The sequence below is a fragment of the Moschus berezovskii genome, chromosome 24, assembly GCF_049115385.1.
Source record: "Moschus berezovskii isolate FMDL1 chromosome 24, NW_MosBer_1.0, whole genome shotgun sequence".
Taxonomy (NCBI): domain Eukaryota; kingdom Metazoa; phylum Chordata; class Mammalia; order Artiodactyla; family Moschidae; genus Moschus; species Moschus berezovskii.
The window spans coordinates 4251945-4271759 of record NC_142483.1 but is presented as its reverse complement, the minus strand read 5'-3'; the positions used below and the strand labels follow the sequence as shown (position 1 = coordinate 4271759).

The window sequence follows — 19815 nt, the reverse complement described above, 5'->3', positions numbered from 1 at the left end:
CCCGAACGACTGACTGATGCTCTCCACCACCCACAAGGGGCCCTCTTACCTCAATCATCCTGTTGTCCACAGGCAGAGTGGTGCTGACCATGTGCACGTTAGGTGTGGACGTCGACCTCTGCCTCTGGGAGAGGGAACCTTCAGAGGAGGGGCTGGAGGTGTTGAATGTGAAAGCGTGGGGTGTGGAGTATCTGTGCTGGGAACTAGGCGACAAGGAGAAAGAAAAGTCCATGGTTGACACTCAGGCCTCTGGAATGGAAAAATCTTTCAACTACTTACTTCATTAACATACTCGGGGCAAACCCTACTTACACTATGACCTTCGACAAAAGTATTGCTTTCTTTTGACAATCTAAATATGTACCATTTAAAATTTTTCTTCTGTTGAGGTGCCTCTGAATGCAAATTTTTAAAAATGAAATAACATATGTGCTCACAATTCACATAAAAAGAAATGATACTTCAATAAATCATGTCTACAGAACACTCCAAAATTTCAGACCATCTCAACACTATCCTCTACAATTAAGCTAGCTGGAACTTTCCCAGGTTCAGTGTGAGACTAAATTAGAAAACCTAAAGGAAGATGTCTAACCATCTTAGACCTGCCCAGTGCGCCTGCACACAGGTAGCACTTTACTCATGGGCATCTTCTCCCCACAAACAGCTCAAAAAATCAATTACAATGACTTTGATTTTCAGATCTGCATACCTCTGAAATTTATCACTGGCTTCTTTTACCCAATGCTACTCTCCCACCAGCCAGGGAACATGCATTCAGCATAACACTGTCATTTGCTCAAAATACTACTCTGGGTTTTGTTCAGACAAGGTTTGAAAGACTTTTTCTAAGAGAAATTGTTCTACGGCCTTGAAAAACTGCCTTTCCAGGCAATTCAACATGAGTGGTCTCAGAGGCCTGGTTTCTTCTATCTAGATATTCAGAAGCAAGTACATTTTTTCAGTCAGACATGCTTTTCAAATTATCAAGAAAAATAAAGGTCATACACTAATACATCCAAGTATCATTTCAATACAAATTCCTTATTCTAAGATATGCTGCCTTGAATAATTTCCATGTTAGTTTTACAAAGGCCATTAAATATTCTATGACTGCATATAAATTAAAGTCAGATATTTTGGGCAAAGATGTAGAATTATTTTAGGCTCTAAAGTCATGTGTAAAACTGAGTGAGGCATGTGAACTCAACAAAACTTTGGTTCTAAAGTTGGAAAACAGAATAAAGACAGATTATGTGCAGACTTACAGGCACATAAAATGGGTTATTTATATTAAAAATCTAATTAGATTTTTTCAAGCTAGCAGTTTATTAAACATCATGGTTTTAGCAATGTAAGGCCATAATAAGCATTTCAAAGTCGAGGGTTTTATTTTATTGAATCACTGTATATCATTTTGGGACACTTTCTTTCCCTGAGGCTCACTGCACACTGACAAAGGCGAATCTCAAAGTCTTTAAAATGTAATGAATGGATAAAGAATATGTGGTACATATATACAAGAGAATATTAGTCAGCAGTAAAAGGAAAAAAACAGGGTCATTTGTAGAGATGTGGATGGATCTAAAGTCTGTCATACAGAGTAAGTCAGAAAGAGAAAACCAAATGTCAAATACTGACGCATATATGTGGAATCTAGAATCACAGCTCCAAAGAATCTACTTGCAAGGAAGCACTAGAGACACAGATGCAGAGAAGAGGCTGTGGACACAGTGGGGGAAGGGAGGCTGTGATGGACTGGGAGGTTAGGGCTGACACACACGCACGACCGTGTGTCACAGAGAGCTAGTGGGCCGCTGCTGTGCGGCACAGGGATCAGCTCCGTGAAATGACAGCCTAGAGGGTGGGGTGGGAGAGGCGCCCAAAAGGGAGGGGGACATGGACACATACAGCTGATTTACTTCACTGCAGAGAAAGCGACACAACACGTAAAGCAATTACAGTCCAATAAAAAATACAAAAACAAAACACACACATGCGATAAAAGGAACACGCCAGGACACCAGAATTCATTGTATTCAGTCACTTTCCAGAATTTAAGAACTAAAAGACTACAAAGAGAAAGTTCTACATTTTGTTCTAATGCCAATGCTGAGTTCCACAGTGGCTGCACAGAGTTTCCATGGAAAGAGAAGGAACCCAAGGGAACTCCTGTCTGTGTTCACACCTGCAATCCCATCTGCCCCAGTACAACTTCCCATAAGAAAAGCAGTAGGTGCAAAGTACCCAGGCGGTATCCGGGAAACAGACTCTCGCATCCGACGCATCGTCAAAGAAGGCAGCGCTGGGACCCCGCCATCACCAACAGTGGAATTTGGGAACAATCTAAATGAGATCAGAGAGAAGCTGGTTTACACACTTGTGGTAGTGATTTTACAGTCAGCCTGCTTGTCTTCCAAACTCAGCTTCTCCTAGTCACATTTTTCTGGACCATTTTAGGCTACCCAGAGTAAGTTGTGTAAGTAACTCAACTCACATCCACCTCTTTGCAACCCTACAGACTATGACCCGCCAGGCTCCTCTATCCATGCAATTCTCCAGGCAATACTGGAGTGGGTAGCCATTCCCTTCTCCAGGGATCAAACCCGGGTCTCCTGCATTGCAGATGGATTCTTCACCACTTAGCCACCTGGGGAGCCCACCAATGGACTACCAACCTAAGTGACTGGGCTTAAATGACTACAGAACGTGAACTATCTTGACCTGCCAATGAACACAGAGTCTCTAGTGTGCATTTCTAGGAAATATTGGCCCAGTGTCCAGCTACATCAAAATAATGTGGTTTTTCTTTAAATCTATATATAGTAGGGCACTTTGTAACCTAAATCATATAGCTTTTCTGGAAACATTCTGTCTCGGAAATGCACAAACAGTAAGACTGAAGTATGAGGGACAGATTGCCTTCAGCTCCAAAAGTCGTACCTAGAGAAAAAGTGATATTCACATCAGTTGGGCACCTTCCCTCCATGAGATGAGCACTCAGCGCCTGGAAAGCTCATGCGTTATCTCAGATAAGGCTCACAGAACACTGCAGCCAGGGGAATGCCCCCTTTTACAGACGAGTGAGCCGAGGCCCAGAAGTAACGACAGTTGGTTAATGACAACAGTGAGATTCTGACCAGTGTCTGCTGGACTCCAAAGTCTGTGCTACTCTCACAAAGTTCTCTCTGCCAAAGCTCCATGTGACTACCACGAAAGCAAAACAGATGTTCCCATGATGGCTTAATGATAACACACCCCTAATTTTTCTAGTGCCCTCAAAATGGGTAAAGTGCAACTCTGACGTTTCCTATCTCTGTTCACAGGTTTTAAGAGGTACTCTGGAATACTTCTTTAAATCTTACTAAAAAAAATAGTTTGTCTATATGGAATATATTTGAGTAACTGGCTCATCGTCAGAGGGATATATGTGTTTAAGGTTTACTGTAAAATCATTGGAAGACTAATGTCTTCCCTAGTTTGAGGTGAAGAAAACAGCACCAACCATACCTACTACTCCTCTGCAGAAGCGGTGTCTCTTCAGCATTACTTTATACAATACAGAGTAGTGTCTGCTAGCAGCCTAGTAAAAACCCTGGGGGCTTTTCATGTCGCCATGCTCTTTGTCTTGCAGAATCACAGTGTATCAGTATCTATTTGTCCTCCCAGCTCGTTTTAGAAGGTTGTATACAAGCCACACTGAAACTTACTAATTTCAGAACTGTCATATTTCTAAAGGAGATCATTTCCAGATCATGATAATTCACTTAGAAAGTCTAAAACCCAGACCTGTCAGTCAAATATACAATATGCATCCTCCAAGGGGCTTTATACCTCCCTGTCCCCTTATATTCTTGGAAAAAAAGAATAATGCCTTACAAGAGCTGTCTGATATTACTCCAGTCCACACACATAGTGGGTACTTTGGTGCTACAATGCTCGTGAAACTTGTAGCCACAAGTCTGACATCTAAATCCATTTAGCAAGAACTTCTGACAGATGTCACAGAAGGCAAGCTTCAGGAAGGTTTTCCGAGCCTGGAAAAAGAACACAGGTGTGTAAATTATGCTGAATAAAAGACAAAATAATCTCCGCCTTGGCCCCCACAAGGTTTTATTACAATGGAGAATCATACTTCGAACATTAGTAATAAATTTCATACACAGAAACTGAAATACATCTGTGATCGAGTGAAACCTAAACTGCTTTATTGTAAACAATGGCAAAGCTTTAAACAATCCAACAACATACATGGTTATTATCTCTGAGAAATATCCTACTGTGCCAGCCAAAGCACCCAACATACCACAGAGAGAGAAGAGACCCGCCACTTACAAAGTTGTGTGTTGTGAGGGGAACATGATCCAGGAAATCCACCTGAAGTTCCTCTCCAATCAACGAGGCAGCATCAGTATTCCAATCTAACCGTGCTTTTTTACTAAAGAGGATTTTAAAAAGCATAACACAAAAGGGAAATATTTAAACGAGGTAAAAGAGCTGAATACCAATAAATAATAAATACCATTTAGCTCATACTACATAAACATAAAACTTAGAGCCCCATACAACACTAACATTTAATTCATTCAACAAATCCATGAAGCAGGCATTCTTACCTCCATCTTAAAAATAAGAGAACTGGGGCTCTAAGAAGGTAACTTGGCTCAAGGCTACACAGAGATTAAGGCCCTATTTAGAATCTAGGTCAGTCAGACTCCAAAAGGTACTCTTAGAATAAAGTTTTCTTTAAACAATGCAATAAAACAATCTCATAACAAAAGAAATCTGCAATAAACTGGACATCTTTAAACATTAGAATCCTATAAAAATCCTATAAAACAGGTTTAAAATATTGTGACAGTAGCAAAATTTAATCTTCACTAGCCTACTTCATTCTTGAAAATAAATAAGTGGAAAGGAATCACAAATGAAATGCACTTTTTCTATTAACAATGGGCTCAACTCTGTAGAACGGTTTATAGTCTGTAAATATAAACTGAGGAAAGACATCAGTGTCTTAATATTTACTCTGAAACTATTCTTTCTGTGCCTACACGAGACATAAAAGCAGGTACATGTTAAGTAAAAATGAATGCCCAACTCCTTTGCTCTGTCCTGTGCAGTCCATCTGGCCCATCTCCTGAAGGAAGCAGACTCTTGGACGGGGAGAGAACATCGCATGCACAGCACCATTCACACCTCTCCCTTTCCCACAAGAAGCCTTCAGAGCCATTTCTCTGATTACCTAACAGGAGACAATCCAGTCCTTAATACAGCTCCCTGAACAGGGTACAGAAAACCCAACAGGACTCTAGGTCCCGTTTTACTCTAGTAGAGAAGGTGAGGGTCAGTGCTGTTTTCTGATCAGCCCTCAGGTGCTCTCAACCCAAGGGGGAACTGAGGATGGCTCCAAACAAACACGCCTGGACCCATGGGGCTCAAGCCCCCCGTCTCAGTGCCCCAGTCTCTAAGGAGCTCTATGCACGAGCTTGGGGACCAACCCATAATTGTACCCAGAGAGAGTTGGCATCTGCTTCAAAAATTTGCACTTCAGCAAAAAGCCTCCGAAGCTGAAAGGAGCATCATCAACAGATGACTTTATGCTCATCCTTCTGAGGAGACTCATTCCCTAGGCTCCTCTCTCAAACTAGGGAGTACCTTGAAAAATAAAACATGCAAGTGAAAAAAGAAGGGAAAGTTAAGGTATCATCCCAGATTTCTGGGGGGATGATAACAGGTGACAGATGGTCACAGACAGCTCTGATGCTGCAGGGTATTTATTATTATTACTCCTAGACTGTGAGGTGATGTCTCTATCTTTCCACCATCATTAGAAATAGGATGTCCGATGGATCGTCCCTGAAGCAAATTCTCCAGCATCTTTTAGCCCTGTGTCTGTCAAACTGCTGGGATTCAGTAGAACTGAATAAAAATGAGTGAATTGTAAAAGTTTCTCTCTTACAGACAACATTCTTTAACTATAAATAATAAGGCAAACACTTTCTGAGCACCCATTCTGTTAACTGCCTTACAGCAAACACAAAAGCCTTGCTCTCAAGAAACATACCATCTGACAATACGGCTTCCTTCTGTGAAACGGTATCTAACCCTAATATGTATTTTATTACCAACGTGATATTTAAGCAAAATTTTCAAGTTCTTGGTATCTTGCTTTTCTAAGGTGTCTCTTTATAAACAAGATATCCAAATATTCACTATTCAATAGGAAGCAAGTACTTTTTTTTTGTTTAATGGAAACAGTTATTATCTGAAGCTAGGAGATCCTTACTAGTATGAAGGAAGACCTGGCTGACTTTCAAATTCTTACCCCTTGTGTTCGTGGAGAAGTCTGAACACTGCACAGCACTCTGGTTGCAGGCCCCTCACCTTGAGAGCTTTCATAAGGCAGTCATGCAAGCTCATTCCATTCCGCACATTGACCTACAAACGAAGGACCACCATTAGAACAAACACATGCTGTGCAAGCATACTCCTTGGAAAGTAAACACAAAGTAAAGGCTCAGTCTGTAAAGGTGTATGTAGAAAATGTATGACAGCACTGCTCGGACAGCTGACTCTTAAACAACACGGCTCTAAACTGCACAGGTCCGTTTACACGTGGACTTTTTTCAGTAATAAATACTACAGTACTACATGAGTCGTGGTTGTTTGATCCAAAGGCTACAGAACAGGAAATACACAGCAACATATCCAGGGGCTGACTATAAAGTATATTTGAATTCTCAACTGCACACAGGGAGGGTGCCCATAACCCTAAAGTTGTTCAAGAGCCAACTATAATGGCAAACACATACACAGAGGAAACAACCAGGCTGCCCAGCAATAGGTGGGTGCTGGAATAAAGCACTGAACATCAGCATGAGTCACACTGCGCTTTACTATATTACTTCCAATGACCTGTCAGAAGGCGGTCATCTTAATTGGGGGAAAATATTTTCCAGAATAACACAAAGAGTAATATTAGATTCAAAAGATTAGATCTGATAGAGTGCCTGAAGAACTATGGACAGAAGTTCTTAACACTGTACCTGAGGCAGTGACCAAAACCATGCCAAAGAAAAAGAAATGCAAGAAGGCTAAGTGGCTGTCCAAGGAAGTGGCTGTCCAAGTAGCTGAGAAAAGAAGAGATGCAGAAGAGAAAGGGAAATATATACCCAACTGAATGGAGAGTTTCAGAGAACAGCAAAGAGAGATAAAAAGGCCTTAAGTGAACAATGCAAAGAAACAGAGGAAAACAACAAACTGGAAAAGACTAGAAATCTCTTCAAGAAAACTGGAGATATCAAGGGAACATTTCACGAAAGGATTGGCAAGATAAAGGATAGAACGGGTAAGGACCTGACAGAAGCAGACGAGATCAAGAAGTGACAAGAATACACAGAACTATTAAAAAAAAAAAAATTAAAAAAAAAAAGGTCTTAATGACCCAGGTAATGTTGATGGTCCGGTCACTGGCCTAAAGCCAGACATCCTGGAATGTAAAGTGAAGTGAGCCTTAGAAAGCATTACTACAAACAAGGCTAGTGGAGGTGATGGAATTCCAGCTGAGCTATTTAAAATCCTAAAAGGAGGACTTCCCTGGTGGTCCAGTGGTTAGGACTCTCCACCTCAGGACTCCCCACTTCCACCACAAGGGCCACAGGCTGGATCCCTGGTCAGGGAACTAGGAACTAAGATCCCACATGCCACATGGTGTGGCCAAAAAATAAATAAATACATTTTTAAAATAAATAAATAAAATCCAAAACATGATGCTGTTAAAAGTGCTGCACTCAATATGTCAGCAAATTTTGGAAAACTCAGCAGTGGCTACAGGACTGGAAAAGGTCAATCTTCAACTGGAAAAGGTCAGTTTCATTCCAATAACAAAGAAGGGCAATGTTAAAGAATGTTCAAACTGCCATACAACTGTACTCATTTCACATGCTAGCAATGTTATGCTCAAAATCCTTCAAGTTAGGATTCAGCAATATCTGAACCAAGAACTTTCAGATGTACAAGCTGAGTTCAGTAAAGGCAGAGGAACCAGAGATCAAACTGACAACATTTGATGTATTACAGAGGAAGCACAGGAATTCCAGGAAAACACCTACTTCGGCTTCACTGGCTATGCGAAAGCCTTTGGGTGGATCACAACGAACTATGGAAAATTCTTAAAAAGATGGGAATACCAGACCACTTTACCTGTCTCCTGCGAAAACTATATGTAAGAAGCAACAGTTAGAACCGGACATGGAACAATAGACTGGTTCCAAATTGGGAAAGGAGTACATCAAGCCTGTATATTGTCACCCTGCTTGTTTAACTTACATGCAGAGTACATCATGAGGAATGCTAGGCTGAATGAATCACAAGGTGGAATCAAAAGCGCCGGGAGAAGTATCAATAACCTCAGATATGTAGATGATACCACACTAATGGCAGAAAGTGAAGAGGAACTAGATTCTCTTGATGAGGGTGAAAGAGGAGAGTGAAAAAGATGGCTTGAAAGTCAACATTCAAAAAACAAAGATCATGGCAACCGGTCTCATCACTTCATTGCTAATACAAGGGGAAAAAGTGGAAACAGTGGCAGATTTTATTTTCTTGGGCTCCAAAATCACTGCAGACAGTGACTGCAGCCATGAAATTAAAAGATGCTTGCTCCTTGGAAGGAAAGCTATGACAAATCTAGACAGCATATTAAAAAGCTGAGATGACACTTTGCCAACAAAGGTCCAAACAGGCAAAGCTATGCTTTTTCCAGTAGTCATGTATGAATGTGAGAGGTGAACTATAAAGAAAGCTGAGCACAGTAGACTTGATGCTTTTGAACTGTGGTGTTGGAGAAGACTCTTGAGAGTCCCTTGGATTGCAAGGAGATCCAACCAGTCCATCCTAAAGGAGATCAGTCTTGGGTATTCACTGGAAGGACTGATGTTGAAGCTGAAACTCCAATATTTTGACCACCTGATGCAAAGAGCTGACTCATTTGAAAAGACCCTGATGCTGGGAAAGATTGAGGGCAGGAGGAGAAGGGGACAACAGAGGATGAGATGGTTGGATGGCATCACTGACTCAATGGACATGAGTCTGGGTAAATTCCGGGGGCTGGTGATGGACAGGGAGGCCTGGCGTGCTGCAGTTCATGAGGTCGCAAAGAGTCGGACACGACTGAGCGACTGAACTGAACTGACTGAAGTTGTTTGACTCAATGAAATATTTATGCAAACATAAATATCAACCAGAAACAAATATTTACCAATCCAATCTATAACATGAGTACTTTGGATCAAAAATTTGTATTTCAACTTATTTTCAACAAAATGGTTCATCTTCCTAACCAAAAAGCCATCTCACATACACTGCACAGTAGAGGGGGGGCAAGCAAGAAGTAGAGGAAATAAAGTCTCCGCCCTGCTGTCAGGGCAAACAACACTGCCGGTTTAAACACGTGTGCACACCCACCCAGGTAGTCTCAGCAGTATAGACCCCTTCATATCCCCATGTACCCAGTCCTCAGGAGCTCAGTAGGCACTTCAGAGCCTAAAAGAAAGTGTGAGCACCCAGCATGCGAATATCAGCAGCTACATAGACATTTCAACCAAGATTTTAAGCATTTCAGAAAGAGCCCTATACCGTGTTTTTAAAGCCAATAAACTTAATCAAAAGTAAAGCAACTAGACTCAAAATGGGCAGCAGGGTGAGCAGAATGAGATTTGCAGTGCTTGCAAACTGCCAACAGTGGAGTCCTTCTGCTGAAAATGTGACAGCTGACAAGTGGCCAATCCAGCCCCTTTCCAGAGAGAGGTAAAGGTTTTCTATTTTAAAGGTTTAGAATATTTTCAACTGTTCATCTTCAATGTTTCACAACAAGTTTATTTTTAAGGTTTCTTGAAGCAGTGATACCCTTAGAAATATCCCACCAACTTCCAGCTTTTCAGAAACAAAACAACTCAGTAAAGGGAGAGAGACTGATCTGAACTGTGACGACACCAAGAACGAGGACAATGAAAAGTAATAAACACTCATGCAGTAAGAGCCAGGACCTGTATCAAACACTGTGCAGTAGTACTCTGAAAACTGAAAAGTGATATCTGTGATATTTAATCTTCATTAGAAGCCACAGCTCCAAGAGCGAGACAGTTCTTTAAATATCCTCTAATCCAGCAGGGTTCCCAAACATGGCTGGTATCAGTCATCCGAGGAGCCTGGGAAAATGTATTTTCCCAGGCTTCCCCCTCTAACACACTCATCTGATTCAGTTCATCCTGAATGAAGCTCAGGAATCTGTAGCTTAAGCTGCTTCTGACGTGATTCCAATGGTAATTAAAGAGCCTGAGCTCTGATCCAATCACTCATCTAATAAAAAGCAGCAGCAGTAAATCAGAGAGACACGTTTACAAAACAAATGACAAGAAAAACTCAAGAACCAAGCAACTAATAATTACTATAAAAATTACTTATCAGATATACACCACCTCTCGGTCACTCTTCTCTCTGGACTCCCCATGGATACATGCTGTGATCAGTTACGGTCTGACTAATCTCTGGAGCCCACTAAGTGATGATGACAGTCATTCTGGGCTCCAGCAGTGAAGCAACCTGGGGATGACTAGGAACAGCTGACTGACCAAGCTGGCCAGCACATGACGCCTTCCTCCTTCAAGGTACCCCCGGAGCTGGGTACTGATAGCAGCCACGTTTGGGAACCCCGCTGGATTAGAGGATATTTAAAGAAGTGTCTTGCTCTTGGAGCTCTGGCTTTTAATGAAGATTAAATATCACAGATGCCACTTTTCAGTTTTCAGAGCACTACTGCACAGTGTTTGACACAGGTCCTGGCTCTCTCAGTGTACAAGTGTTTCTATCAGAAGCACACAGTCCACCTCAGGTCAAAGAAACAGGAGAAACTAACTTTCTCTGACACAACCTTCTCAAAAGCTGCTGCAGGTGTCATGCTTTTCAAATGGGTGGTCCCCAGCCACCGGCTGTGCTCAACTGAAGGCTATCAAGGACACACCATTGTAGAAAACACTCAGAAAATATCCTGCTGCTGCTAAGTCACTTCAGTCGTGTCCGACCCTGCGCGACCCCACATATAGCAGCCCACCAGGCTCCTCTGTCCCCGGGATTCTCCAGGCAAGAATACTGGAGTATTCCATTATACTGGAATACTGGAGCTTGCCATTCCCTCCTCCAAATACTGGAGCTTGCCATTTCCTCCTCCAAAAACTATCATAACTACCATTTTACTTGTGAAACTAGTCACTGTAGCTAGCATCAGCCTCATTTCATGAAGGTCAGGAACAGAGGCTCAAAATATTATGTAACTTGTCATGATACAGCTTTAAAAGGCAATACAGGGATTTAACTTTGGGCCTCGTTGCGTTAAAGGCCTATACACTTAAACTACTGCACCAAACTAAGGATCCCAGTCTGCAGGCAAACGGGTAGACAGGGTGAAGAGGACAGGGCAGCAACGCCCAGAAGCAGCGCTAGAGGGTCCTCAGCTCCTGACACGCTCACACTGCCCACTGTCTTAGGGCCAGAAAATTAATGAGGAAACTCGCTTTGCAAACAAAAGATTACTGCTGAAATGAGATGATTATGATTATTTATTTTGCCAGTCATTAAAGTTTCATTTCCAGGAAAGGGAACAAAAATAAATTTACTCAAACTTTAAACGCCTTTGAGTTTTGCCTTCAGTTTAAAAATGTACCTTAATGTACAACACTGTAATTGGGAGGCTCTTTAGGTTTCACAAAAGTAAAAGGAAGTTTCAGTAAAGGGGAGAGAGTGGAACTGTTAGAAAGAAAACTCTGGACTGCACTCCCCAACCTCGGAACTCCTCACCAAGGTGCACAGAATAAACACAAGGCTCCGATCTTACACAAGAACACAGCGGGGAGAGGATGGCGCGCGGGCTCTGCACGAAGGCCTCGCACCACATGGGTGAGGGACAGTCACACACCGAGCACCGTCAGCAGCTTCCCGTTTCAGTTTCAACCAGGCGGTGTTCCCCCCGCCCCCAGAATAGGACAAAGCTTTCTGAGCAGCAATTTCTTAGAAAACTTGAGATTTTGTGTCAGAAGCTACACAGGAATAACTAGCTAGTCCAGGGCCTTGGAAAAAAGCTTGGTTTCCAGGCTACCTCCAGCTTTGCACCAGAACCTAGGAAATGTACTAAAATAATTTTTTTCCAGGTAATATTATTTTCTTCTATATACTTGACTGTAATATCAAAAAAAAGTAAATGAACAGTTTGCTTTAATACACTGAACAAAGTTTGCAATTAGCCAAAAATGTCTAAGGGGATTTTTTTTAAAGAACCCTTTGAAATATATCCCCATTAAGAATGTACTATATTCAACTGACTCCAGTCAGAATGGCCATTATCAAAAAAATCTAATACAAATAATAAATGCCACAGAGGGTGTGGAGAAAAGGGAACCCTCCAACACCGCTGGGGGGAACGTAAATTGATATAGCCAGTGAGAAGAAGAGAATGGAAGTTCCTAAAAAACTAAAAACAGAACTACCATTATGATTCAGCAATCTCACTCCTGGACATATCCTGGAGAAAATTATAATTCTAAAGATACAGACACCCCAATATTCACTGTAGCACTACTTACAATAACCAGGGCGTGGAAGGAACCTAAACGTCCAACAGAGGAATGGATACAGATGTGGTACACAGATATACAATGGAATATTACTCAGTCAAAAGAAGAATGAAACACTGCCATCTGCAGCAACATGGATGGACCTAGAGATGGTCACACTGAGTGAAGACAGACAAACACAAACATAATGGTATCACCCTCACGTGGAATCCAGAAACAGGGTACAAATGAGCTTATCTACAGAACAGAAGGGTAGATATAAAGAGCAAATCCATGGTTACCAGAGGGTGGGGAGGAGGAGGGATAAACCGGGAGACTGACATACACACACTACTATATATAAAACTGGTAACTAGTAAGGATCTACTGCTAGCACAGGGAACTCTACTCAATACTCGACAATGGCCTATATGGGAAAAGAATATTAAAAAACTGGATCTATGTGTATGTGTACCTGAAACACAATATTGTAAATCAACTATATTTCAGTAAATATTTTCTTTAAAAGGTACTATTTGTTTCGGTGAATTGTCAGAAAAGACCTTCTAGGCAAGACTAAATCAAAGGAAGGCCAAGCGCTAGAAAGAAAAAAGCAAGGGGATGTGAAGAGAATATGAAAAAATACAGTCTACAACTAGAAAGTCAATTAACAAAGACTCTAAGTAGAACCCTCTTACACTGTTGGTGGGAATGAAAATTTGTACACACGATGAAAAACAGTATAGAGGTTCCTTACAAAACAAAAACCAGAGTTACTATATGATCCAGCAATTCCACTCCTGGGCATATATCCAAAAAACACAAAAACCCTAATTCAAAAATGTACATGCACCCCCGTGTTCACAGCACTATTTACAATACCCAAGACATGGAAATAACCCCAGTGCCCACCAGTGCATCACTCAGCCATGTAAGATCATCATACTAAGTGAAGTCAGTCAGAGAGAGAAATATTACGTAATTATCAATTAAATGTGCAATCTAAAAAATAGATGAATCTACATACAAAATCAAAGCAGACCACAGACATAGAAACCAAGCCTATTACCAAAGGAGAGGGGAAAGGTGGTGTGTGGAGTGTGGAATTAACAGAACCAGACTATAATACATTAAACAGATGAGAAGCAAGGGTCTACTGTAGCACATGGAGCGCTATTCAACGTCTTGTAATAACCTATAGTGGAGAGTGATCTGAAGCATATATACATGCCAGAGTCACTGTGCTGCATACCTGAAACTAACATAACAGTGTAAATCAACAATACCTCAATTTTTTTAAAAAGGTGCAACTACAAAACACCAAAATAAAATGTAAAAATAAAGACTCTAAGTGACAAGTGAAGATTTCTGTTATCCATAAGATGGGCAACCTGATCTGTAATGTTTTCACAGATGATGGACAGCTACATTTCCGGAGAGGAGTGTTCACGTACCACTGTTCTTTGTTTGTTTGGCAAAAACACCCGGATAGTGTTGCTCGTCTTAGAAGGGTCCGTGAGTTTGCCATCGTCTGACGCCCGACGCTGATAGCCAAACTGCTGAACTATGGTGGGGGAGATGCAGCTGGTGCCGTCAAACACAGCATCTTTGAAGCCGAAGCCATTGCTGATCGTCCTCCAGGCGCCCTGTATGTGCTCCATTGGTGCAGCTCACGCAGCACTTCAACCTGGTAAAAACAGGAATTCCTGAGTAAGATCACTCAGAGCAACAACACAATACACATAGTGACGGTGCAAACAGCAGTGTGTGCGCTTTCTGTAGGTGACATATTCTGCTTAAATACATTATTCAGAAAACTTCTACACAGTATATTTCCACAGAGTATTTCACAGACAACTCAGAAATGAACAAGATGGGGAATAGAGATCAAAAGACTCGTCAAAGGTTATACAACCAGGTAAGAGCCAATGTCTCCTGACTTCGAGTCTAATGCTTTTTCAATTCCACTTTTTCTTTTGTTATTGTATATTAAGCATAATATACAATATTAAGCATAATATTAAGCATAATATTCAACTACCTTTGAATATTAGTAACACATTAGTACTACGAAAAATACAAAAAAAAGCGTAAGCCATCATTTTCTGCCTTTGAAGAAGAAAAAGAAATTAGTTTTTGTAAGATATTAGACACTTTATGTATAAATTATCTCATTTAATCTATAATAAGAACCCAGAAAGATTTTAAATACCTTCCTCCAACCATGCTTTAATTTTTAAACAAATGAGGCAGAGGAAAACCAGACTACTTGCCCAAGAACATCCAGGTTGATAGGTAAAATAACTAGATTCTATATCTGTTTATATTTAAAGTACATGAATTTTCCACCTTAACATTCGTTGGGAGTTCAGTTTTAGTGCAGAGACAAAGCTTACAAACAGATGCAAACAGAGATAGTAACCTAACAAAAAATAATCAAATGTTTTAATAGGGCAATACGAAAACCACAGCTGAAGTCCACTGACAGTCACACAATGAGAATAAGTCACAGACACTCTGCAGTGCGGATGAGCAATGCCCTGGCACTGACTGGGAGTCTGCAACCATGCAGAAGTGACAGGCAGTCCACAGTCATACCACCCTGAAGGCAATCGATCTTGGCAGAAGTGAGAGGTGCTTCCACCTTTACAGAACAGTGAGGTCGACAGGGAACCCATCCTTCTCAAGTCTTCCTCCTTCAGAAAGTTATTTTATCTTATTAACAGCATTGTCAGCAGAAGTTACCATTTACTAGATGCCTACTATCTATCATGAGAATGAGTATATGCTGCATACACCCCATTCATATTATCCACCCTGATCCTTAGGGGATACTCTAGGTGGAAATGACATCCATTTCACTCTACCTGGCAGAGATGGGATTCAGAACTGGGCAGCTCTATCTGACTCCAGAGTCTTTACCTTGTCATAGGTAACACTGACACTTGAAATCATTTTGTCAGAGCTAAAATGGCCCAGAGTTAAAGATCATTTCATCCAAACATCTTGCTCTGCACCAGAAGCTTCTGTCTGCACACCCACTATGTGGTAAGCTCTTTCTCACCTCACATGCCTGAATCCAGAGGGGACGACAGACACTGACTATTCTGAGCTGACAGCTGAGGAAACTAGAGAAGTTTAGAGACAGGATCACCATCTGGCATCACTCGCACAAAGTCTTGGCACAACTTTCTGAAGAAGAATATGGTTAAAAAAAAAAACTATTAAAAATCTGAAATGTTCTTAAAGACTAACTTGGTAATTCAATATTGCTCTTGGAATTTATCCTACAGAAGTATAAGGCAAGGCATTCCCTGATACTCCTGTGGTTAAGAATCTGCACTGCCAATGCAGGGGGCATGGGTTGGATCCCTGGTTGGGGAATTAAGATCCCACATGTCGCATGGCACAGCCATATATATATATATATATGTATAAACATCTTCACTACAGTGTTGTTCATTTCCTTGAAAAAAACTGGGGAAAAGACCAAATACTTAACAACAGAGAATTAAACAAATCATGTTAATTCCCATGTGACAAAGTTGCTCTGTATGTGCAGATAGAAAAAGCTACCCAAGACAAAATGAAAAATGTAGTCTGAACCTCTTTCATACTAATCTAGAAAAAAAAATCTAAAATCATTTTTTTAAAGGTGAGAAAATCTAGAGTAATAAACAATGTGCCAATAACTGTTTCAGCAGGATGGTTAGGAAATTATTACTTTATATATATCTACTTTTTGCTTTTTATATTTTACTACTACACTAGAAGCCTATTTTATTTGTGTAAGGGGGAAGGGCAGGACAAGATCCTATAGCCTTCAGGGGGCAGGACCATGACGCATTGCCTCCCATTTCTTTCTGACACCACCCAAGCTCCAACACATTCCTAATTCCATTACCATGAGGTCACTTTTTAGGGGCATCTACAGGTTCTTTTCCCTAGACCTTTTTTCCCAACTAAAGAGGAAGACTTACCTGTGCATCTCAGCAGCCTGAAAAGGTGCGGCTCATACAATCAACAGATACAGAGCAGCCAGATTAATGTTAAAAATGCAACTCATCATTTCCCTCCCCTGTTCAAGACTCAGAATAAAAGCTAAACTCCCATGCCAAGCTTCACATCTCAGTACTTTTGAACTTTCTGTTCCCTTCACCTGCAAAGCCAAAACCTCCAGAAACAACCAAGCTGTCCTTTTCAGATCATTAAGATCTTTACTTAAAATATCATTTAGAGACACTTTCTCCACCCTAACCATAAGACTCCACCGCCCTAACCCCATCAGATAACCCAGTCTTACTTTCTTCATGCCACTTACCACTTATGTTAACTGTTTACTGATTTTGGTCAGTACCTCCCACCCTCTTTCTGCTCCATGCCAATCTTGCCAGTACCTCCTTCCAATCTTGTTCACTACTGTATTCTTAGTCCTTAATACAGTACCTGGATCACAAAAGCACTCAAATATTTATTAAATGAATTCAGTCAGGAACCAGAATAATGCTGCAAAAGATATATTTTAAAAGAAAAGACCTGTGAAGAACTAGTAAATGTGAATTAAATCTCCATCTGGTAGTACATCTTTAAAAAAAAAAAAAAGAAAATCTACTATTCAGCAAAAGACAAACTGCAATAAACTGCATTCTGTATTATAATCTATTGGCTAAAGAACCCACTTACAAGACTTAACTGCAGCCTAAATTCAAGATCATAGTTATTTTATGACAAATTCTGTGTCCTACTGTAGGCACTTAGAAAGTAACAGTGCTGGTACTTAGTAGGAACACATTACAATAACTGTTAATAAAAACTGACAAAAGCAAATCCACTCTAATTCTCAAGTTTTTGATTACTTATCATTCATAACTTTGAAGTTTCCATGTCTATATCAAGACCACTTACAGGCTAAGAAGCATGCTAAAGCAGTGCTTTTTTCACGCCACTCACAGAAAATGATGAATCCTAATTGTAAGGCATGCTGAGAAACGCAGACAAGCCCAGAAAAGTCAAGGGCCCTACCAGTTGCCCCAGTGCTGACCTCTGTATCACAAGAAGGTGTAAGCCAAATTATTCCGTAATCAATTAACATCTAAAAACAAGAACAAAAAATCTTCTAAAAAGCCATATAGCATCCAACATACTTCATTGTTAAATGGAGACACTCAGAAACCCCACTGGCACTACTCCCAAATGCAAAAGTATGCAAAATGTAAATATAAATCTAGTTTCTAATATTGGGATCTCTCCCTCTGATCTGTTGACCAAATGCGCTAAGTTAAAATATCACACCACACATATCCTCCTAAAGATATAATAAAATTAGACAGTCCAAAGTAGATATCTACTTCTGATAGTAAAAGGTCTTTCACAGTTCCCAAGAAAAGTTTCAAAATAAACACATTCTCTTATGAATAGAGAAATTCATTATATCAGAAGAAATAATTTAAAACAAGACATATATACTTCCCTACAACACAAGAATATAATAAGAGGATTATCAGTCCTAACATGCAAAGAACCTCTGAAAGTAAGAAAGTTTTCAAACTTTAATTATGGAGTATTTCATATTTTCATATTTAAGTAGAAAAACTACTGGACATTACTGCTAAAATTGTAAATTATTCATCCATAAGATGGGTCCAGGGCTTCCCTGGTGGCTCAATGGCAAAGAATCTGCTTGCAATGCAGAGAAAGTGTTAGTCGCTCAGCTGTGTACGACCGCATGGACTATAGCCCTCCAAGCTCCTCTGTCCATGGGATTCTTCAGGCAAGAATACTGGAGTGAGCTGCTACTCCCTTCTCCAGGAACTTTCCCACCCAGGGATCGAGCCCAGGTCTCCTGCATTGCAGGAAGATTATCATCTGAGCCACCAGGGAAGAGACCCGGGTTTAACACCTGGGTCGTCAGGAAGATCCCCTGGAGGAGGGCATGGCAGCCCACTTCAGTACTCCTGCCTGGGAAATCCCATGGACAGAGGAGCCTGGTGGGCTACAGTTCATGGGGTCTCAAAAGGTGGGTATGACTGAGTGGCTAACACTTTCATATTTCTCAAGATGGGGCCAATGAAATCACTTTTAAAAAATACTCCAAAGGACTATATGTGCTGTGTAATATCAAAAGCAAATCAAACATTTTAAAAAAAAGTTTAAAATGTTCATAAAGAATTTCTTGGTATTTATCCAACCTTTTCAATCCTTACATAAAAGTGTATTGTGTAAAAGAGGATTGTTCAGTAAGCCATTTGAAGATAACTTTGGAAACAAAAAGTTTATATGGAACCTAACTTTAAAAGTTCCTTTCTGTCCCATGATTAAAAAATAACATTTAGATAACTCTCTTCACAAATACAAAGTAGTAGCTTTATTATGACAAAAGACCTCTGATTGTAAACACGTTTGTTTATACACACACACACACATTATATATATAGTGAGACAGCCTAAGAATTTGTATTCGACAAGCTAAACATTGACCTTTTACCAGAAAGGACACAGCATATTCACAATCTCACTTACTATGATAGAAAACTGCTATAAATTTAGGAAGCCTACAATTTACTTAATATGAATCTTAGCCTATTCTAGAACATTCTAGGCTCAACTGGTTTCAAGCTGCTTCCTTCTGCATTCATACCCCTTCTCCTCCAGTCATCCCCATTACAGAGCACCACAGAAATCAAAAAGCCCCTACTCTACTTTGCTTCCTCCGTGACTCTTCCATTAAAGATTTGCCAAAACGGGCTTACCCCCAAATTCAGTCTCTGAAAGACACCACAGAGGTGGACATTTTATGAAAAAGAAAAGGGGGGAGACAATTCATTAATTAATAGGTGTCACAGCTCTCCTGAGTCATTCAGTCTATATCTGTCAATCATTAGTTGATCAAAATTTCCCTAAATCTATTACTTCTAGCATCATTTCTGAGGCTGACAGCCTCCACAGGTTCACCAAAAAGTTTGCCTTTTATTGACTACACGCTTCATCTGTCACACTGGAATTTGAAGGTTTTATAGTCTAAGCTGTTTTTAAAGCTAAATCTTTGTATTTCAAAATGTTTGTTTTTACTATCATAGTTCACTTGTCATAATCATTCAACCTCATTTATTCTCTGCATGAATATTCTTATAGAAAGTTAGAGAATGATATCTATCGTATATCTAAGTTAAAAAGTGGTTTAGAAATTCTAATAGTACTAAGTTTTGTG

The 19815-nt window shown here is 40.4% G+C and overlaps 1 protein-coding gene across 6 annotated transcripts in view; it reads right to left on the bottom strand.

Annotated features, from left to right (window-relative positions):
* RAF1 (Raf-1 proto-oncogene, serine/threonine kinase) overlaps positions 1-19815 on the bottom strand; it is a 73375-nt gene that overhangs the window by 14085 nt on the left and 39475 nt on the right. For 4 of the 6 annotated variants that reach the window (XM_088831614.1, XM_055413545.2, XM_055413548.2 and 1 more), the window contains 6 exons: positions 14063-14295; positions 6329-6441; positions 4336-4438; positions 3880-4037; positions 2248-2346; positions 50-203 (listed from right to left, as the gene is read on the bottom strand). In XM_088831614.1, coding sequence (XP_088687740.1) covers positions 50-203; positions 2248-2346; positions 3880-4037; positions 4336-4438; positions 6329-6441; positions 14063-14269 — 834 coding nt within the window. In that variant the 5' untranslated portion in view covers positions 14270-14295. Of the gene's footprint in view, positions 1-49; positions 204-2247; positions 2347-3879; positions 4038-4335; positions 4439-6328; positions 6442-14062; positions 14296-19815 lie in introns of those variants that run through there. The other 2 variants (XM_088831615.1, XM_088831616.1) reach the window with 1 other exon arrangement.